The sequence below is a fragment of the Eptatretus burgeri genome, chromosome 4 (genome assembly GCF_056783735.1).
Source record: "Eptatretus burgeri isolate ZD-2024b chromosome 4, Ebu_testis_v1, whole genome shotgun sequence".
Lineage (NCBI taxonomy): Eukaryota > Metazoa > Chordata > Myxini > Myxiniformes > Myxinidae > Eptatretus > Eptatretus burgeri.
In genome coordinates, this window is record NC_140964.1 from 133,538,063 (window position 1) to 133,561,255 (window position 23,193).

General features: G+C 42.2%; 1 protein-coding gene and 1 pseudogene across 10 annotated transcripts in view; one reads left to right on the forward strand and one right to left on the reverse strand.

The window, feature by feature from the left end:
• HPS3 (HPS3 biogenesis of lysosomal organelles complex 2 subunit 1) overlaps positions 1–23,193 on the reverse strand; it is a 120,308-nt gene that overhangs the window by 50,398 nt on the left and 46,717 nt on the right. For 7 of the 10 annotated variants that reach the window (XR_015056805.1, XR_015056804.1, XM_085876254.1 and 4 more), the window contains exons 9-15: positions 13,900–14,057; positions 13,604–13,694; positions 12,846–12,932; positions 8,962–9,161; positions 8,693–8,885; positions 2,214–2,297; positions 1,341–1,709 (exon numbers count right to left, since the gene is read on the reverse strand). Coding sequence is in view for 8 of the 10 variants with exons in the window: in XM_085876254.1 (XP_085732380.1) it covers positions 1,341–1,709; positions 2,214–2,297; positions 8,693–8,885; positions 8,962–9,161; positions 12,846–12,932; positions 13,604–13,694; positions 13,900–14,057 (1,182 nt within the window). In the remaining 2 variants the exon portion in view is untranslated. The remainder of the gene's footprint in view (positions 1–1,340; positions 1,710–2,213; positions 2,298–8,692; positions 8,886–8,961; positions 9,162–12,845; positions 12,933–13,603; positions 13,695–13,899; positions 14,058–23,193) is intronic. The other 3 variants (XM_085876252.1, XM_085876250.1, XM_085876253.1) reach the window with 3 other exon arrangements.
• Positions 921–1,066, forward strand: LOC147029160 (signal recognition particle RNA; annotated as a pseudogene).

The following is a 23,193-nucleotide window of genomic DNA, read 5'->3' on the forward strand; positions in this document are numbered from 1 at the left end:
TTTAGGAATCACACAAGTCAACGCCATGAAGAAGAACTCCACACATTAAGTTTCCTACGACTCGACTACTTAGTTCATCGCTCGAATCATTCCCACCTTGTCGTGCGGTCGGCCGGGGAAGGTTTTTGGTCCGAGCCTTTCACGAAGCGGATTGTCAGGCCTGACATTGCACTGAACGTGGCAGGAATTTGTAATCTGTTCAGGGGGTCGACGGTCACTTCGAGGAAAGACACCGTGAGGTCATAAACGTCCTACAACAACCAGTGCCGGCCGACTGGTCTTTCGACTTAACGTTCTCCTATTAGATGACGCGCACACATTGCTGTCTCGTCCGGCATCCAGAACAGCAGGATGACAGTTTGTGTTTGAGATGAAATTTAAACGAGGCTGGACAACTCAATCGAGTGTGTTTTCCAAAAAGCTATCCTGCCAGCCTGAAATGCTACATAGGAAGTGCAAAGGAAAGATCTCAAAGAGGGAGAGGACAGGAGCCGAGGGAGGCAGAGGGAGAGTGGATTTGGGAGGATTTGGGAGGGAGGGAGGAAAAGGTTTCACTTCTCACCAAGTCGTTACTCAATCTTTCTCCAAAATTTGCACAACTTCAATCGCTCAGAGCATGAAGAAATTGCTGTTCACACCTTTTTGAATCAAAAATATTTTGGGTCATGCGGGTGTTTCGAGGATCAAAAATAAGAAACTTCAAAAAAGTTTATCAGAAGTTTTATGTGACAATTTCAACATCGTAGCCTGAAAACAAACTATTAACGTTACAGATTAAGCGAATTGTTCACATTTTTTATACGAATGCGATAAGCATCGTACATTTCCATGTTGAAGGACCTGATCGGCTGATCAACTTGTGCAAGACGACAGAACAAAAAGGTCCTTTTCTTAAATATTCCATTATATGATATGCAGAGACCGGGCGTAGTGGCGTGCGCCTGTAATCTGGCAACTCAGAGGTTTGGGTTGGAGGATCGCTTGAGGACGGGTGCTCTGCGCTGGGCTGGGCTGCGCCATGAGAGGGTGTAGGGCAGCCCGGAATCATGGCGAAACCCAATCCATATCCCTGTGTCATAAGAGGCGACCAGGGTTGCGTCAGGAAGGGCATCCGGCGTAAAACATGTGCCAAATCACTATGCGGATCATAACGGATGATCCGCTGTGGCGACCCCTAACGGGAGCAGCCGAAAGACGAACAACAACATGATATGCAGAGTCTGGTGAATCCAAGAGGTACATATCGAAAGAAAGACAGAATGTCAAAGCAAAGAAACAAGATAATAACACGGGATACTATAACAAACCGATGTTTTGTGAGAAAAGGGAACATGCCTTACCTGGTCCAGGTTCAGAAAGATTTCTTCTTCTCCAGCGAGTGTCATATCTTTCAATTTCCAGCAAGTCAAAGTCAAATTGAGGAGTGCTTTTGTCCCCTTCGATGACCGCCGTGAATCGCCACTTTCTCCGCGATCCCTCAAATGATCGTTAAAAAAAAATCCCGGAATTTTTAATCCGCAACTCAAAGCGTCCAGGCCTTTCCCTGCATCGGCGTCAGCTTTGTCAACTTTGCTGTCATCCCAAAGCGACTCCAGCAGACGGCACACTTTGTCAGGCGAGGCCTGAACCATGGCCGGGCAGGCCGTCAATGCCACAAGGGCGCTCGGCTGGCTGTTCTCAAACAGTGACAGAATGAAATCTGCCATATCCTGCAAATAAAAGCAAAATAAAAACACATGGATATTTGCGCTGTACATACAATGCACGGTAGAACAATGAAAACACTCATTATCTGTACAGTTCAACATGGTATTCAGAGGACCGCAGGGTATCGTTTAAAATACCGTCGGACCCTGACATTTGCAGTTCTGCTTTTCGTGGAACTCCCACCCCCCCCCACCCTCCCCTATTCGTGGTTCATAAAATGTGACCTGCTTCTACATTCGCGGCCCTGTGCTTCAGGTATTCGAGGTTTTTCATGGGATTCTGGATTCTCCCTTATGAATCACAAACAGCCAGGAACCGACGTCCCTTATTCCCATTCAAACAAGCCCGGACATTCGCGGATTCGACATCCTTGGCATTTTTCAGGAACATATCCCCCCGCGAATGTCAGGGTACAACAGTAACGGCAAAGTTCAACTCCAGGTATGATTTGAAAAGATTTCAACATGTTGCCTGGTTGATGCTGTATTTTGAGACACTCGTAATACCTGCTCCCTGCGGAAGCAAAATAGTGTTGGTGCCCCCTCCCTCAGGCAGGAATGAGTGGTTAAACCACTTGCGTTATTCCACATCTACGGGTGAAAATTAAAGGAAAAAGGATCTTTTACAACACGTAGTTATTGTTGTTGCTGCAGTCATCGTGGTTGTGGTAGTTCTTACCTCCGTGACCGAAGGTGGACAGACATTATGTTTTCACCCCTGTCTGTTTGTTTGTCTGTTATTTCTTTGTCTTGGACATGGTGCTTATACCCACTCAACAATGGATGGAGGCCCTCAATGTCAGACATTAGATCAGGGCATTGTCTCTGGACATATGTCGTGCTTTTGATCGTCTGGCATCCTGCCTTACTCTCCAAACTCTCTGCCTATGGAAACCAAGACCAACCCCACACGTGGCTTTAGCTTACTTACTTTCTCTACTCTCAGACAAGGTGTGGCTCTCAACGGACCAATTTCATCTCCTCTCCCTGTCAACGCTGCAGTGCCCCAAGGCAATGTTCTGGACCCAGTCCTATTCCTGATCTTCATCAATGATCTCTGACTCTCTATAAAATCAAGATCTTTGTTGAGCAAACCACATTTCAAAATTGGCCTCCAAAGTCAGCCGCCGACTGGGCATCCTCCGTCGTACAGAGTCCATCCTTGGCACACCTGAACTCCACAAGGCCTTCATCCTCAGCTTGATAGAGTACTGCTCTTCCCTCTGGGCTGGCTCCCCTGCCACATCTTGCTCAGCTTGAACCTCTCACTTTTCCGTCGCAGACCGGTCGGTGGTCTCTGTCTTATACCGCCTCCTCTTTCTGGTCTTGCAACCTCTGCTCTTTCAGTGCTTTGTCCCCCCCCCCCCCTTATGGGTCTCTGCAGGGCTCACATGGTCCACCATCAACCCAATTATGGTGAAAATACCTAAATCTAGGATCACTGCTCACCTCCACTCATTCTTTCCACCGGTGGAACCAACTTCCACATCATATTCAATCTCATTCTCCACTCCAGGTCTTCAAGACAGCCGTTCACCACCATATCAGATTGTCCCCAATCCAAAACCATGATCTCCAAAATGTCCCCAATCCAAAACCACCGAGCCTTACCTTACCATACCTTACCTGTTGAATTATCATTTGGAGACGCAGCAGTAACAAGGAGCATCGTTCAACCATTGTTATTGAAAGAAAATCCCATTTAAGGATCTGTACCTCCTCACACCCTCGACACCACACTGCACGTTTGTTCTTCAGACTAATTACTTCGACTTTTCGTGATATCAACAGAGTGGACACTGGGATTTTTATGTCCAAATATGTCCACAATCAACTTCCTTGCACTTTTTCTTCTGACTTCACCTTTGTCCATGATACACAAATTTATTGGACCAGATCCCAAAACAAATGTTTTTTTTTCCCCCCATACACTCCCACATTATACTCCAACTGGAATAACTATTGATGGAACACAAACCTCCGCCAGGATGAATAGATGACGTTTGGTATCCCACCGACAGGCCAGATCTGCATCCGGTCACGGAACAAAATCCAATCGGCTTGTTCTCGCCACCTTCCCAACTTGTCCACAAAGTTTTTCTCGTAACTCGTCGACAAACTTTTGAAATCGTCTTTTCCTTCTCTTCTTCCCCAAATAAGGGGGGGGGGTGAGGTCTGATGACACAAAGCTTTGCCCTGCCTTGACCACGATACTCCTCCACCTCCCTCTGTCCTCATGCAACTCCCTCCACTCTCTAACCACCCCTACCATTTGGTACCATACTAACCCAAACAATCCTCCCATCTCAACCGCAGTCTACCAAGCTCATTTCCTCCTCCCTTGCTCCCTCGACCTATCCGCTCTCTTTGCCATTCTCTCTTCCCACATGCACACCAAGTGTCAAGCCCATCTCAGCCGGCATTTCACCAACCTTCCTGAAAAGCTCATCTGCACACTCATCTCCATCCCTCAGTTCATCCATCCTCCTCCTGTGGACCCTCTTCACTCCTGCAATCCTCACAAAATTTCAGTGTCTGTTGTTGTCTCTCTGTCAGTGCAACCGTTTCGAGACTGTAAAGGTCGGCCGGCATTACACATGACATCAGAACCTTCCCAAGCCTAGTGTTGGCTTAACGGTTAAGGTGGCTGGCTTAAGATCCTAAGGTCTTGAGTTCAAGCCCGTGTCAAACATTAAATGAAGACCAGACAGGTGGACTCAGCCCGTCATCCTTCCGAGGTCGGTGAAATGAGGACCAGCTTACTGGTAACAGGGGGCGTTTCATCAGCAGCACAGCCGTGCCGCCAGAAAACGATGCGACCAAACAGCCACAGTCTGCATACGAATAAATATACAAGAACCCTCCCTTTCAATTCAATTGATATCTTTCTGTCTGCCATTCCTCCCTCCACCCTCGTCTACCTGAATCCTCCTTTGCACCTCTGCCTCAGACTTACCATCCCTGGTCACTGTTCCTCTTGGATGATCAAACCTCTTTCCCCGTCTGATCTCCTTCCCCTCTAACCTGAGGTCAATTTATTTTCTCAGCTGCCCGACTCACATTACCTCGGTCTTCTCCGTGATCATCTTCAGCCCATGTTTCCCAAATCCATCCTTCCCCTCACAAAGTACTTCCTGCATCTCCGGCCCACTCTCCACCGCAACAGCCAGATCGTCTGCATGGAGAATCATCCCCACACGACCCCTCAAGCTCAACTTCCTGCTAACCAGCTCCATCAGAATGAAAAAAAAAAACATGAGTGGACTGAAAGTGCTTCCCTGCCTCAAACCAATGTTCACGCTGAACGCCTCAGATATTCCAGGACCAACCAAAACTCTTCCCTTCATTCCCTTGTACATCCCCGTCCACCAACCTAAAGGGGCTGTCACACCTTGACGATTTAGCCAACCTATGCCGATTTATGAAAAATTTGCCGAATACGCTGGCACACGTCTAATACGTTATGGGTAGGTTTTGTATACGTTAAGAGCACGCTGAAAAACACTGCCATAAGTCGTTGTACGCTGGCTTTAATCGTTGAACTTTGTGGTTTTTCTCAACTTTTCGTATGCTTAAAATTTTACGACGTACTCGGCGTTTGGCTCACACGTTCCGCTCCGCTGGCCATAAGGTTGAGGCACGTGATGCGATCGTTGACACACGTTATTTATATGTTACTCATATGTGGAAACACGTTGAGGTAACATTTGCATACCCGAAACTTATTCATAAGCTATAGGTAACGTTTTATAAGCACGCTACACGAACGTTGTTCACAGCTCGCAACGCGCTACTAGAAAGTTTCTCATACATCGAAACACATCAAAGTAATGTTTAGGGAACCCGTGACTTATTTATAATCTACGAGTAACGTGCTTGGGAATTAGTTGTAGAGCATGTCCGATGAACAAATACGTATGTAGACGTATTTGACGTCTTCAAGACGACCACAGAACTTACTGAACACGTTTCTAACAAACAGCTGACGTAGAATGACGTATCCGCAGCGATTCAGGGAATTGGTATATAAAGCGGGCCTTCGCAGGAGGAACCCGTCTTTTTTTTTTTAGACTTCGTGGTGAGTACATGTCCATGTCATTCCGAGAGATGGAGGATACGGCAACGCTGAGACGACAATACCTACCTGTCCTCGAACATCAACATGACCTCATCGAGTTGACACTGCACCAGTTGCGTGCCAATAGAGCCGGGAGAAGAAGACGTGAACGGAGGAGAAGGAACTGGGTGAGACCATGGATCGGGAGGCGACGCCATTTCGGCATATATGACCAGCTCATGGTGGAACTCCGGAACGAGGACCAAGAATCCTTCACCAACTTCCTGCGAATGCCCCCAGCGATGTTCGACGAGCTGCTAGCCAGAATGGGTCCAAGGATAACCAAGCATTATTATGAAATCATTTCAATAGTCCAGTGGAAACGATTTAACTCGTTCAATGGAAACGATTTGAAATGTCGAGCACCAGCGTCCAAAAACAATAGGCGAGTGACAGCAAGTTAACTCGTTCAATGGAAACGATTTGAATTGCCTTGCACCAGCGTCAAAAAACAATGGGCGAGTGACAGCCGTTTATTAAAATAGTTTAGTGGCAGTCAATGGATAGCAAAGGTCACGTAATCGTAAACGATGCGCTCACACGTTATGCATATGCTAGACTATCGTTGGGCATAGGTTGTGGACGCCTAAACACGATAAGCAATCGTTGGTATAACTAATCTAGAAGTTATCGAAGCGTTCTGTGTTCATTACTAGTATATTATGCGTTTGTCAAAGTCTTTTTTAATAATTTCGATAGTAAAACAAAGAAACATTTCATCTTCGGAATGAGGAAAAAAAATTAGTCGTTTCAGAACATCGAACAATGGTGCAAAGTATTCTCCTATTCATTGACGCAACGAGGATCCATCATCCCCCACAGCCTCCACATCACGCTCACATACTACTACTGACATAGACATACAGCTACTACCACTACTCCTACTACTACTATTATTACTGTCACACACACCTACTACTAGTAATAGTACTGCTACTATTGATACTACCGGCGTTCACATCTACTCACCATGGAGTCTGGAACAATGATGGGTTTTTATTGTGAAGCCCATTTGTATATACCAATTCCCCTAAACGCTGCCAATACGCCAGTACATGGTAGATGTAAGTTAGAAACACTTTCAGTAAGTTCTGTGGTCGTCCGGAAGCCGTCAATCTAATTCGTCTACATACGACAATGTGCGTTTTACATACGTTACAAATAGGTTCATAGCATGTTACTCAAAGGTTAGAAGCACGTTTTACTTAGGTTCAAAACATGTTACTCATAGGTTAAACGCACGTTACTCTTACGTTCATAGCACGCCAGTCATTGGTTCAAGGCCAGTTATACATCGTTTCAATGCACGTTACTCATAGTTTCCAAGCACGTTAAACATAGGCTAAGCTGACGCTACTCATTTGTTCAAAGCACGTTACTCATCGGTGAGAAATTTGGTTTCAAGTATGTTGGCCATTACCTTGATGTGCTTCGACTTATGAGTAACCTACAAGTAACGTGTGTTCGCCGTGTTTACACGATAGCGGAACGTGCTCGGAACAGATGCCAACGCATGCGAAACGTGTGAGCCTTACATCGAGTACGTCTTAAAATGTTCAGCATGCTTGAAATTTCACGACGTATCAAACGGACTAGGTAATATTCCAGCGTACTTCAATGATTTCCAGCATACTCTTAACGTATACACAACTTACCTGTAGCGTATTTGACGTGTGCCTATAGTTGTAAACACATTTTTCATAGAATGGCATATGCTGGAATTGGCGTCCGGCAAGTTCTTAACTGGCTACGCCACGAGTTCGCCGGCGATACATAAAGCGCGCAAAGGGTAAGTTGAACTATTGTTTGTCTTAGGTTTTGAACGCCGATCACAAGGTAAGCATTCGTTGGTAAAAGTTATGTATAACACAACGAAACGTTCTGTGCCCGTTACTAATATGTTATGCAAACGACCAACACGTTATGAATACGCCAAAAACTTAAAAAAAAAACATCAAAATTTCAGCGTACGCCAACGTTTTACATACATTTTTATACGTTGCCATTGCTGGCTAAAACGTCAAGGTGTGACGGTGCCCTAACGTTTGCTTCCAGCACTCCAATCCATATCTGTTTCTCCATCACCATCTCTCTCGGGACAGTGCCGAAGGCCTTCTCCAGGTACACAAATCCCAATGCCATCTCATCTTGCACCTCCAACCTCTTCTCCACCAGCTGTCTCAGCACGGACATTCTATCTGTCATCTCCATACCCTTTCGAAATCCCTGCTGCTCTTCTCCGATCTTCATCTGCACACTCTTTCTTGTCCTCCCATCCAGAATCCTGTCCAGCACCTTCATTACATGACTTCAGAGAGTAATGCTCCTGAACATCGCCTTTCCCCTTCCATGTCAGCACAATTAACCCCATCCTCCGACAGTGCGGAATTGAACCCTCTCTCATCCAAATATTCAACAGCCTCTTCGTCCAAATGACTCCGACTCCTTCCGCTGCAAGTCATCTCTGCACACACCTCATCAATGCCTGACGCTCTTTCAGTCTTCATCCTCTGGGATCTCCACCAACTCCACTGTCCCCTCGACATAACACGGGAGCTCCAGCTCGCCGTTGCTTCTTTCCGAGTTCAACAGCTCTTTGAAATATCCTTCGCACACCGTCAATACTGCCGCTCTTTGTGTCACAAGCCTCCCGCCACCATCCTCAATCACCGCCCCCCACCTCCCCACCCCCTTGATGTCCTTACCTTACCAATTTACATTGTTGTGCAGAGCATAGCCATGGCAGATGGAAGCTTAATCATTGGCAATAACTTCTGGTCCCACTGTACGAGAAAGGAAGTAAATTGTTGAGCGTGTAAATCACGTTGTTAATGAGAGTGTGAAGTCCCGCGACACGATGGTTACATACTTGTTGCAGGCCGTCAGTCGACGATTCCTGCAGGGTGAAATGATACAGGCAGTGCAGAAGGCCTTTCCTGAGAACCAGGCTGGTTAGCTCGTCGCCCTGCAGCGAAGACTCATTTCTGGTCAGAATGTCTGCGATGTGCAAGCCCGCCATCTTGTAGTAGGGTAAAGCGAGGTACCAATCCTCCACACCGTGGCTGAAAAATTTGACAACGTGACATTACTTTGGCTTCATGACAAGGGCTCACAGCAGTTTCAACAAGGGAGTTATACCGGCAGTAAAGGTCTCCAAAGTGAGCGCAGCTGTCACGAAAGGCCGCCGAGAGGTCAGCGTCGTCTGAGCGAGAGTCGGACGAGGAAGATAATGGACGATTGTCCCTCCACAGAGCAACTCGAAGTAAAAGATGGCCTTCGCTCAACAAGTGCATGCTCGATTCTGGGCTCACACACTTGTACTGACTCATGTACTCGATCTGTGGGTGAAGGTAAAACAATAGTTTTTAAAAAAACCCTAAATATCAACATTCACCATCACAGTGATTTCATCATCATTCGCACTGGAGTGAAATTCCTCCCTCGGGTCCTGCCACATGTTTAATTAGGAAGACAAATGTGATGGAACTTTTGCTTCAAACTGGTAAAACAAAAGTATTATTTTTAAGCGGCGACGCCGTTTCAATATTTGACTTATTTCGTTCCACCCATCCATCAATCAAAAAATGAACAAGAAGAACCATCTTAAAACATAGTGTTTCCACTATAAATGGATGAGGTGTGTGTGCGCGTGTGCGTGTGTGCGTGTGTGCGTGGCATGCTTTTTGTGGAGTTCTACTGGAGCGTTGTGATGTGGAATGTGGCACACCAAAACGATCGTCATGACCTCCTGAGTGTCGACTGGGCTAATTGACGACAAAGAACCCGGAATAATTCCCACGTCTTTCACCATGTTAAGGTGCATGGAGCAGCTTAATACGTCCTTCCGTGATATGGTATTCTTATTTAGAAAATAAATATAATGATAACATTGTAACAAACCATATCATAATACCAATAATATCAACAACAAGCCGGTAGGCAACATGAGTGGTCGCGAGACTTAGGCGAATTTGAAATATGTAGATAAGAGAACACATCAGATGGCATTTTTGCCGTTCGTTGTTCCATATAGGAACACGACGAGCAACTGTCCATTCATCATTTGTGTTCGATTCCCGAACCCGACGTTAGGGAATCCCAACGCGAACGTTGGGGTGAAAGCATATAGTAATACAATTGCATACGAGTCATACAGTTTTTGACGGATCGGGCTGAAAATTTTTGACAGAGGTTGATTATAGTGCGCATAAAAGTGTGGAAGCAGATTTTTGATTTTCGAAGAAAAAATATTTTTCGGATTTTTTTCAAAAATTTCAGTCCCGTTGTTCGGCAACGGTGGCGTCCATAGCAACGGTGCTCAAAATCATACAACTAGATCCTGGTATGAACCTACCAGTCAAGTTTCATCAAAATCGGTTGACTCCTCTGGCCTCCAGAGCTGTCCATTACATACAAACAAACAGACAGACGGAAAACCTGAGAATAAGGGAAGTCGAGCGACCACTCAAAAACCTGAGAATAAGGGTAGTCGAGCAACCACCCAATAATAATAATAATAATAATAATAATAGTGGTATCATTTGGCAGGAATTATAACGAGCGGATAATCTCCGCCCTGGCCAAAGCACATTTGGGTTTGGTGAAAGGCAAACCAATGCTCAAGCTGTACAGCACGTTCCTGAGGACCCAAAAGACTCGTGCAACACGAAAGTTTGGTCCAATGGACCAACAGGCCGACAAGTAATACTAAAGGGTAATTCTATGGGGTTCTAAAGGATCATTCGAAAGGGTGTTCAGAAAGGGTTTTATTACCCTCGCCGAAGGATTCGGAGAGAGTGTTGCATTTGTGTCTGTCTGTCTGTCCGCAGAGAACTTTTTGTTTTTCGCTGCAACCGCTTGTCGGATCAAGACGAAATTTTCACCACTGCTGCTACGGCTTACGTGGAATGTTTCAATGATCATTATGATGTCATAGGTCACGTGGTGTGGCAGCCACATTGGAAAAACGGAAATACTTTGGACGTCTGGATCTCAGAAACTGCACCAAGGAAAAAATTGAAACTTGGCACACGGCAAGTACTCCTCATGGGGAATGAGTGTGACTTATGACGTCATAGGTGCCCTCATTATGATGTCATAATTGCATATGCAGAACGCTACATCCAATCAGTATGAAAATTTTTGAGGGTCATATGGGGATAAAATGGTCCACAGGGAAAAATTCATGACATCATCGGTCATGTGATTTGGCAGCCATATTGTTTCAACCCCCCCCCCTCCCCCCCAAAAAAAACCTTCAAAAATCTTCCTCTCTGAAGTGGCTGAACAGATCGAGGCGAAACTTTACACGTATGACCACCTACCCATGAGGAACAAAAGGTTCACATATGTCATTGGTCACATGGTTTGGCAGCCATATGGGATTTACCCTGAAACCTAAAAAAAAAAAAACACACCACTCAAAATAAGTCCTGGTGAGGGTTTGCAATCTCTGATTGCTCTTTTTCTTGTTCGTTTCTCGGCTTCACCAATTTCACACTTAAAATGCCAAAATTAACAGCTTCCTTCAGACAATTTCAGACTTTTTTTATTTTGATATACAATCCTCTCTATTTAGCGTTGGAGCTGCCTAAGCAGTTTCTTGGCAATGGTGATACTGGGGAGTTTGCCATTGCCTTCCCAGCGTTGATTGTCCATGCTCCATCTGTGTAAATACTAAGCATCAAGCAAGGAAGCCGCATGGACCATTTTAAAAGTCTTTGATAGGATGCGACCAGACAGCCCCTCCTTTCACCAAGTCATAGTGTGTCTCGAGCGGCGGCCCGCCTCCTGTGGACTGGTCGACTACTTCCAGTGACCGGTCCATGGTACGGCCGGGCTCATGGGGACGGGTCCCTCCCCAGAAATGCGTGGTACTACCACTGCATCTCGGAAGGGAGTCACCCTGAGACACGAGTCCTACTCCCCCTCCCCTAACATCTATGCAGTGCTTGCGATTCACTGCATGTGGCATGGCCCTCTCAGGGGAGTCTGTGGAAGTCAGCGACGGGTATTCCATCAGCAACCGCAGACTCTTGACCTGGGTTGGCCTTGCTGCACGTAGTTAAATGCTGCGTCATTGCGAGCCTTGCGCTGCCGACAGCAATTTCAGTGAGCACCTCACCCCGTACTCTTCCGGGCAGATGGTCTTGCCCGCCATGCCAGTTGTGCAGATTCGATAGATTGGATCTAGGTGCTGGGTTGACGTTCATCGCAGGGGACCTCAAGCGAGCCCACAATGGGAGGGCTCGCGATACCAAACTGCAACAGACGTCCACTCAGGTGGTCTGGAGCTTCAGTCGATTGCATCTGAACCATGGCGGTCAAGACCTGACACGTGGTGGAGTACGGCAGAGAACGGGAGAGGGGAGGACAACGGGTAAGGTTGGTTAAACCCGAGTCGGGGAGACATCGAGCCGGTGCCGACCCCTCCCCATGGCTCTCGTGACTCGACCTACTCGTGTTGAACCATCAACTTGCCGGACTCAGAGCAGACGCTCAACCATTACACCACCAAGTCTGGTATTTTGAAATATATTAAAGAAAAAAAAAAGGTAAAATAACAAAAGGATGAGAAAAAAAAAGGTTTGGGTCATTACGAAAATGGTGGTTGCCCAGAAATCCAACCAATATCCATGTCAGTCCCTTTGGTGTTTTCACCATCCGAATACGTCGCTAGTACTCGTGCTTGGCCACAAGTGGTTGTCTTGGTGATGTTGGAGTTACAGGGGAATGGGGGGTGGGGAATGGAGGGGCTACCGCCACATGTGAAACCCACCCTTCTCCTTACGTTGTTTAGTTGTCTCGTCTGGTTCACAGACTTTCCCACCTAATGCCTACATCAACTCTGCCCTTCTCACGGCAGACATGACAAGAAGACAATTCACTCGAACGGATCTCTGCTTTCAGAAAATGGTCTCACCGATGTGAATACACGGTCACGCTAATTTATCATCTCCCCAATACGTACCCTCTCCAACGTAACAATATTATACTGCACCTTCATTTAGTTTTTAGCTCACCTGGAACATAGTTCCGGGAAGCTTATGGGATGGCGCGTCGTCCGTCAGTCCGTCTGTCCACAAGCATTTGCAACTTCTTCTCTGAAACTACACATACGATATCGATGAAACTTCACAACTTTCATCACAGGTGATGTACCAAAGTTTGTTCATGGCATTAAAAAAAGATAAAAAATATATATAAATAAAATCGGGCCGTAAGAGGGTCTACGGGGTGTTGCCCCCTCCCCCCAATCGGTATTTTCTATCTTCTCACAAACTACACACACGATTTTAATGAAACCTGACCACAGCCTTCATCACCCGTGATGTACCAAAGTTTGTCCACGACATTAAAAAAAAAAAAAATCCATCTGTAATTTCTTTCTTCTCCGTTACATATCTTGTGGGTCATGCGTGCCTACCAGTGGTTCCCTGGTTTTCCTATCCAGACACGACTAGGTGAGCACCCAGGGTATTGCCCCTATTTGTATATTTTATAACGTTTGCCCACCTAACCCCCTCCCATCCCCCACCTTCCCCCACGAGAATAAAGACATGCTGTCATCACAATGTAAATACTGTTCCTGACCGATCACGTACTTCTCAACAGTTATGACACGCACAGACGACCCCCGTTTTTTAATGTCCGATTTGTCTCTGGTGCCCGTATGACTTTCTCCTCTTATAGAAACTCCATCAAAAGTCCACAATAAGTTTGTGTGTTTTTTTTTTTAAACAATGGAAAGTTCAGCAAAGATCGAAGGGCAATTTGTTACCAGTTCATGGTAGAGTCGTAACGGTGGTGCAAGCTCCAGTGCATACATATTCCAACTTTGGATGGTTGCTCTGTTGTCGATTCTTGCCACCCTGTCCATAATTCAGGGGTTTTTTTGGGGGGGGAGGGGGTTGAGAGGTGGGATGAGGAATAAGAGAGCAGGTCAGCATCGGCTGGTAAAGTACATAGCAGCGCAACCACTCTGGCACTCTCAAATATAAAAGCACTTGCAACGATTGAATACACGAGTCACAGTATTTCATGAAAGTTTGGGTTATTAAAATAGGAAAGACCTACCGACTGGGTGAGGTATGGCCCACTGTAAAGCTGATCGTTTCCGCCGTGTCTGCCCGTGTGAGGAGCAGGACATTATGGGAGGAGGCACAAATGGCCTGCGGGCCGATGAAATTCTGGATCCGCAGCGAGCAAACTTCCAAGCCAGGGTCTGGGCACGCCTTGCAGAGAGGGAGGAACGTGTGACAGAAATGGTAAATTGCGCAAGGTATTGCGTGAGCAGAGAACGAGGCATGCATTTCACCGACGGAAAAACCGGAGAATTGACACGGACTAATCTTGGTTACGAGGAAAGAGCGGAAAAAAGCAGAGGAGTTTATATTGGAGAAGATCACGCCGGGATGTCGTCAAAGTATAAAAGTTTTTTGTTTTTTTTTAAAGGTGGTGATAGTATAACGGGCACATTGTTAAGATAGAGCAGAAATAAGTAAAACTGTGATGAGGCAGGGATTTATATATTTTATTTTACTCACGGAATACCAAGAAGACAGTCCGAGATGACAAGTTGAGAAAACAAAGTAATAGTAGAAATACTTAGAGGTCAAGATAATGCAGGTTGATGCAGGTGGCTGGGAAAGGTAGATAGGTATGAGTGTGCACCTGCCCGTGTTGGGCCATGTGCGGTTGTCCTCGTTTCCCTGACGAACAGCTTTCTTGCACCGATTGACTTCTGACCTCCTACGAAATGCTCAAGGCCTGGCTATCCTATCACCAGCAACATGTTGCCATCCTGTCTGTCCACTGTGGAGTCCTCTTTCTCCAAGACCGTTCAAAGCAATCTTGCAAGACTTTCACACAAACTATCCTGTCTGTTTAGCTTTTATGGTATGGACCAGTCGTGCCCCTTGTGGTGAAGAGCGTGATCAGCTTTGCGCTTAGACAAACAACAGGTTGTAAGTAGTGTTGTGCTAACCACCATAGTTATTGTGATGATGAGCGTCAGACCCGTTAGTATGAGATGTGAAGCCGAGCGACTCACCGATCGAGGCACAAAGCCTTGAATTGTAACGTTTGGGATTGAACACCGGACATCGCCAAACGTCAACAACTCCCCAAACAGAACCTCAAAACACAAGTGATTGCGTTATACTGCCGACCTGATAAATAACACAACGAATGGTTTTACACGTTTCGTTATTTCACGTTTTTCAGTGGAAAGTGTTGGGAGAGCCTTCTGCGGATGCAATGGTTCCCTTTGTTTGTCATGCTGCCCGCATCGCCTCATCTCTGTTTGTGTTTTCACTTCTTCATGAAATTACACTTTCACTACTTTCTCTTGGAAATTAAAAAAATAAAACAAACTCCAATAGTTTGACGTTAAAGGCGACAACAGTGCTAATGAAGATAAAGGGAAGATGTAAATAATCCCAATAAATTAGGTGAGGAAGTTCAATCCATCTGATGATATATATATATATATATATATATATATATATATATATATATATATATATATATATATATATATATATATATATATATATATATATATATATATGTATATATATATATATGCCTCGGCGGGTCGGTGCTGTTTTGGCAGCACACGGAGGACCAACAGCATATTAGGCAGGTGGTCATAATGTTTTGGCTCATCAGTATATATAGAGAAATACACGTACATACATACATACATATACATACAATTGACCACTCCCACACTTCGAGCCGAAGAAGCTGCATAAAGCAACCAAAGAAGACCTACACAAGGTAAGCGCAACACTGTTTCAAACCCTTCCCAGAGTTCCTCCACAGCTAGAAAGACGTTCACACACAGTACACACATGAGAATCCCAATGCTACACACCCCCTCAGCTCCCGGACCGGTTTCATCACTTAATGGTGAAACATCAGCGATAGTGCAGACAGCACTGCATACCAACGAGGCTCCCAAGCATGTACCACGTGCAAATGTGAAAAGGAGTCAATATTAATAAAGAAAGACCCACCCACATATCTCACCTGTGAATGGAGGGAATAGCCAATCAGCTCTCACCAAATCAACTCAACCCAGGTGGTTAGGATTATATAAACAATTGACACCTCCCACACTCCTCCAGCTGAAGAAGCTGCATAAAGCAATTCAAGACGACTTTCGCATGGTAAGTGCTATGCTGTTTCGAACCCTTCCCATTGGTATGCATTGCTGTCTGCGCTATCGCTGATGATTTGCCAATAAGTGATGAAACCTGTCTGGTAGCTGAGGGGGTGTGTAGCATCTCATCTGTGTTCTATGTGTGAACATCTTTGAAGTTGTTGAGGAACTCTGGGAAGGGTTCGAAACAATGCAGTGCTTACCTTGTGTGGGTCTTCTTGGGTTGCTTTATGCAGCTTCTTCAGCTCAAGGAGTGTGGGAGGGTCAATTGTTGAAATATATAGATACATACACCTGTAAATATAAATATACCTGTAAATATAAATATACCTGTAAATATAAATATACATATACCTGTAAATAAGCCTGGTGTTGGCTTAGTGGTTAGGGTGGCGGCTTGGGATCCCAGGGTCCTGAGTTCAAGCCCCGTTGGCTGCTGAATTAACACCAGGGGGTTGACTCAGCCTGTCATCCTTCCGAGGTCGGCGAAATGAGTACCAGTGCACTGGTCCCGGTGTATGCCCCGGTTAGAATAGGTGTACCATATCCCTGTGTGTCGTAAGAGGCGACCAGGGTTGGCGTCAGGAAGGGCATCCGGCCATAAGCCATTGCCTCAAGAAAAAGCCAAACCCCTGCACAGCATGGAAAAATGGCTGTAAAAACGGTTGTTTTTTTTTTATATACCTGTAAATATATATATATATATATATATATATATATATATATATATAAATATAAATATATATATATATATATATATATATATATATATATATTTACATACACATATACCTGTAAATATATATATATATATATATATATATATATATAAATATATATATATATATATTTACATACACATATAAGTAGGGTAAGAATACTGATTCTGATTCACTTTTCTCCATGTAAATGAATGAGGAATTTTCAGCGATTTATATTTTTTTCCCTAAAAATAAACCCCCTTTTTATCCCAAGGTATATTTATTTGTCTCCCCTTTTAACCTGGAGGTTGAACCTCATTGAATTGAACACCTGGGGGTTGAACAGCTCACTCATTGAACCTATAAAGATTTGTTCATTCTCAAATTCCTTCAATAGTTTAATTTTCTTTGCACAATAATCCCCATCTAAAATATTGACAAACAAAACATTTGAATCTTTACATTTTTTTAAGATACCCCATTTGTGCCATTACGAAATGATAAACTTCTCTTAATGCTCTTGTTTGACCACCTCCTGAGCCACAGGTTATTTTTTGTTAAGCCCCCGCCCACTTTTCTTTAAGCCCCGCCCACTTTTGTTAAGCCCCGCCCACTTTTCATAAGGTAATTTTTCTAAGCCACGCCCACTTTTCCTAAGCTCCGCCCACTTTTGCTAAGCTCCGCCCACTTTTCATAAGGTATTTTTTCTAAGCCACGCCCACTTTTCCTAAGCTCCGCCCACTTTTGCTAAGCTCCGCCCACTTTTCATAAGGTATTTTTTCTAAGCCACGCCCACTTTTCCTAAGCCCCGCCCACTTTTGCTAAGCTCCGCCCACTTTTCATAAGGTATTTTTTTCTAAGCCACGCCCACTTTTCCTAAGCTCCGCCTACTTTTGCTAAGCCCCGCCCACTCTTACATCATTTCCAGTTCATCTCTGACTCACAAAGAAATCACTAGAAAATTACAGGATGTTATGGTTTTGAAAACTTTCACAATGAAGACTTGCCTAGGCTTGCTCAGGGAATTTCCAAAGGAAACCACACCCACCAGTCTTTCTCTATAAAAGCTTCAAACCCAGGCTCCATTTTAAACATTTGTTCTTGCTGGCAATGGTGTTCTGTGTGCTTGTCTCAAACTCTCTGTCTTCTATGGAACTAAACCTTCAAGTTGATGAACTGGATTCAAACCTCTTATCTATTGAGGTAAGATTTTTTATTTTCCTATTTTCAAACTTTGATTGAAGCATACTCATTTAATAATTAAATAACTTAATTAATACATTATTATTTTCTCTCACAGGAAATTGTATCTGAAAATACTGCTTTTGCTACAACTTGGGGGAAATTGTTGGCTTGGTTGAAGACCTTGAGTGGGATGACTTTGGTGTTCCTTGGAACTCTCTGTCTTCTATGGAACTAAACCTTCAAGTTGATGAACTGGATTCAAACCTCTTATCTATTGAGGTAAGATTTTTTATTTTCCTATTTTCAAACTTTGATTGAAGCATACTCATTTAATAATTAAATAACTTAATTAATACATTATTATTTTCTCTCACAGGAAATTGTGTCTGAAATACGAAATGAAAATACTGCTTTTGCTACAACTTGGGGCTTAAATTGTTGGCTTGGTTGAAGACCTTATGAGCGACCAAGACCCACAGAACGAGTTCGTCCCTTGATGACCCAACCAAAGAGTTATACCTTGGAGACCAGCAAAATCCTGAAAAGAGTTTTACAGCAATAGTACTCATTGTGAGTTATCAAGACAATACCCACTGAACAAGTTATACCTTGATGAGCCAGAATACAAGTTTTACCTTGGAGACTCACAAATTTTGAAAAATCAGTAAATGAGTTCTCCCTTGATGATTTAAATAACTACCTTGGTGGCTCAGGAAAAGGGTTCTGCCAAGATGGTTCTAAATATGGGGCCTACCTTGGAGAGTCACAAATTTTGAAAAAAATCAGTAAATGAGTTCTGCCTTGATGGTTTAAATAACTACCTTGGAGACTCAGGAAAAGGGTTCTGCCAAGATGGTTCTAAATATGGGGTCTACCTTGGAGACTCACAAATTTTGAAAAATCAGTAAAATGAGTTATCCTTAAGAGACTTTGTAAGTTGGTTTTACTTTGAATACTTTGAAATGTGGGTTCTGGATTGATAACTCACAATGTGATACATATCTTGGAAACTCAACGGGAATGTGGTTATACCTTGAAGACTTGGAAAGTTGGGTTTATGTTGGACACTTGAAACTTTTTTGGGGGCTTTTATTTATTTATTTATTTATTTATTATTATTATTATTTTATTTATTTATATTTTGGAGACTTTGGAGTTGCTATCACTCTTTGGGATCTAAACCTATCGATGTAGTTCTTTGTCGGATGGTGCTTGATGGGAGCAAGATCAAGAAAGTTCTGGGAAGAAAGTGCAGGCTTAGTCCCCCTTTCTACGTCATCAAACCTGAAAGCCTTAAAAGACAGAATTGGAAGAAGAAAAAAAAACGTAAAAATATATATATATATAGGTGGAAATCTCATTTTGAAAAGACATTGTGTTGGGCGAGGATTGAGTTAGGGTTGAGATTTTGAATGTGAGGGTTGGGGTTGAGATTTTGAATGTGAGGGTTGGGACACACACACACATACACATCAACAAACAAAAGTTAAGCCTTGACTATTCAGTTGAGGATTCTGTGTTTGGGGTTCACAGATCTAAGAACGTCCCCCTTGACACACATTATATACTGTTATACACCTCGGACTTGGCCCTCGAGTGTCCACAACGGTGTATAGTAGGAGGGAGTGAAGCGCCAACCTATTGCTCCCATTGCACACACACACACACAAACAAAAGTTAAGCCTTGACTATTCAGTTGAGGATTCTGTGTTTGGGGTTCACAGATCTAAGAACGTCCCCTTGACACATTATATACTTGTCCCTCTAGTGTCCACAAAGGTGTATTATATGCTTAGTTTTGTCTTTTGTAATTCCTGTGAATAAAATGAACCTAAAATCTCTTCCCTTCCAAATCATATATTTTATAAGTCCAAGGAACTGTATCTATTACATCAACAATTTTAAAAGTTCTTTCGTCCATCGTTCAGTAAAACCCTTTTCAAAATGAGATTTCCACCTATATATTCTTACGATATCACCAACTTTGAACTTAGGTTTTCTGACATTAATCTCTTTTTCATATTTTAATTTTGTAAATGTTTCTGATGGCTTCATATTCGTTGACGTGTGAATCGTGGTCATTATACTTATCCACAATATCCTGAATAAAAGATAACCATTGTTGTGAACCGAGTTGTGTGAATTTTTTATATAGTCTCTCTTTAAGGTACGATTAAAACGCTCAACAACAACTGCCTTCCCTTCATTAAAGGTACTGTATAATGTAATACTGTTATTTTTTAAAAAATTCATAAATGTCTTGTTATAAAACTCTCTACCCTCATCAGTCCACAATTTCTTAGGTTTTCTCTTACTTTTATTAAATATCTGTTGAAAAGCTAACACAAGAGTATTACCTGTTTTGTTTTTTAAAGGGACAACCCACGCATATCTACTCCTCAAATCAATAACGGTTAAAGCATACTTGTACCTTATCATTATTGAGTTCAATCAAATCAGCAGACCAGATATAATCAACTTCCTTGGAATAAACTTTCCTTCTCTGAAACTTTGTGAATATTGGTTTATGTAATTCATCAGCTAATTGCTCTTCAGTCTTAATGGCATCATTAGAGCCTATAAGTTTTTTGAATTTCCAAGTCCAAGTTTCAATTTAGCACTAATCATCTTCTTCACGATGAACCTATCAACTTTTCTCTCAAGGTTGGATTTTGTATCAGAGACAAATTATATAACATTTCTCTATCGGCTTCATGCTTTTCTTCCAACGTTGTGGTATTCCCATAATCAATATCGTGTCTCATGCACACTTCATCAACTCTATTGATTGGTTTACTCCAGGATTTAGGATTGTCTGCCTCATCTAATCTTTTATCCAAGTTTGTGCCTGGACCACAGAAAGAATACCCTGGAAGATGTAATTCCCCTGGTATTCCAGTAGTTGTAAATTTACTTCCTGATAAAAACTTTTGTATATCTCCTCCGAGTTTGTGTTTGGAGATAAATTGATTTTTTTTGAACCACACACCGAACATATACCTTTTTGTATAACCCTGTTATTTTTACTTTTAATATGTGAAGTACTTGTAGTATTAGTTTTTATTTTACATTTGAGACAATAAGTGATTTATTAATTATGAAAGTTTCTGCAGAGTGCAAAAACCTTTTTAGTTTCCAACATGCACATTTGAATCTTAATTTTTAAAACATAAAGAATCCTTAGAAATGCCTTCACTCTCTCCTCCATTTATTTAAGAAAAAACTTGAATCAAAATACATGTCTTCTCGATGTCGATAGTCTTGTCGAAAGTATTGTAAATAGACTTTTTAATTCTTTGTATTCCTCCCTGGTGAGATAAGTTAATTTCTTTAATACCTCTATTCTTTTTGAATCTCACTGGTTTCCATATTTTGATATTTATTCATTCTCTCTCTTTCCTCCCTCTCTCTCTTCTCTCTTCCTCCTTCTCTCTCTCCTCCTCCTCCTTTTCCTCCTCTTCCCTCTCTTCTTCAACTCCTTCCTCATCCCTTACTATACTTGAATCGCTTTACACCCCATAGAATATTATACATATATTCATCAGGATTTCTTGTTATTCCTGTATCCAAAATAATTTTTTTACAACAGGATACCAATAAAATTTCTTTTGAATTTCTAAAAGAGCCTTACCTTTTCTTAACCTTATAATTTTTTCATTATTTAACATTCTAATTAAATCTAAAGTTGTTGGTTTATCAACATCAGCATAATGCCAATCTTTTATTGAAAATACCTCATTCTTATGTTGTAGAACATATTTATTAAAATACCGAATACCCTTTTCTTGAAGGTATGCTTGAACACAGAAATGATAATTTTCTTGAAGCCTTCTTGCTGTCATTTATGTATTAGAAATATATGTTAGAATAATATTATGGCACGAAACACCTCCCCATCTTCCCATAGTTAAATCATTTTGTATTTCCTTACTTATTATATATAATCCTGTTTTTTCTGTTTTCATGAGATAAACAAGGGCAAAACCATTATTATATTTACCCTTATTAAATTCTTTTATTTGTTGTTTACTAATCGTGGCTCCACAAAACTCATTCTCGATACCAAGTGGATAATATTCTTCCTTACGAGACTGATTTAATTGTTCCAGGTCTTCGAGGTTAATTTTAAATGACCAATTATACCCTAAATCATTCATATCATACCCCCATTGTTCTATTCTCATACAAACGATACGCCCTTCTTTATAAAAATTTATTTTAATTCGAACTGTGAATTCTGTATGACCTGGAGATAATATCAACACTTCTGTATCTTTAGAATACACAGCCGTTTTATTTAAGTATATATATTGTGATAAATCGCTTAATCTCACCAAGTCAGTCGGGCTTGGATAATTTTTTAATTTATAAGCATTTTTCATGTTAATATTTTTGTTTATATTATATTTATATCGCTCAGCCTGTGCCTTTGTATAATAATTTGATAAATCAATATCCAGTTCTTGAGATACACCAAAGATAGAACCATCTTTACCAACATAAGTCATTTATATTAGATTAAAATAATATCATAAAATTTTTTATTTTTGTTGAGTTGAAATAACACATATAGACATAATTGACCACAACACTTGGAATTTAATTCTTGGACTTGAAATGTTTGATAAACACCATTCTGTAAGAATTTTATGACTTCAACAGGTGGTGGAAGACCAAAACTATCAAAATAATATTTGTCTTGACTATTAAAAATACAAACCCAATGAGAACCGTGCTCCCATCATTATCTTCTAAGTTCATAATAATATTCTTTGTATGTTTCGACACATTTGTTAATTCATCTCTCATACAAATAACCACATTATGAATTTTTAATTTCTTACAATATTTGACAAGTTGTAAATTTGATGTTGTATTCTTTCCAAATTCTTTCAACCACTCATCAATGCTCATTTATTTATTAGAAAGATATAATCCATTACCTCTTTTCGTTAATTTTACACCTGCTTGTGCTATAGAAGAAAGCATATCTCCAACTAACAATCTCGCTTTATCAGGCAGACCTTCAAGTTTTTCAGCAAAATCTACAATTACACCACTTCCACTAATTTGTTTCTCCAACTCTTTGTTATGTCTTTCCAATTCTTTTGAGCCTGGAGTTGAGCTTCCTTCGTTGGCAGTTTTGACCCGCTGTTGAAATACCACCCGTCAATGCTCCAACACGTACTTAAACCAGCAAATAAAGGAATTAGAAATGGGAGAAATCCTCCACTGCCTCTCTTATTGAATATTTTTTCAACATTGGTTTTGTCATTTTAATTTTAAGTGAGCCAGTGTCATTCAAGATTTTAACCT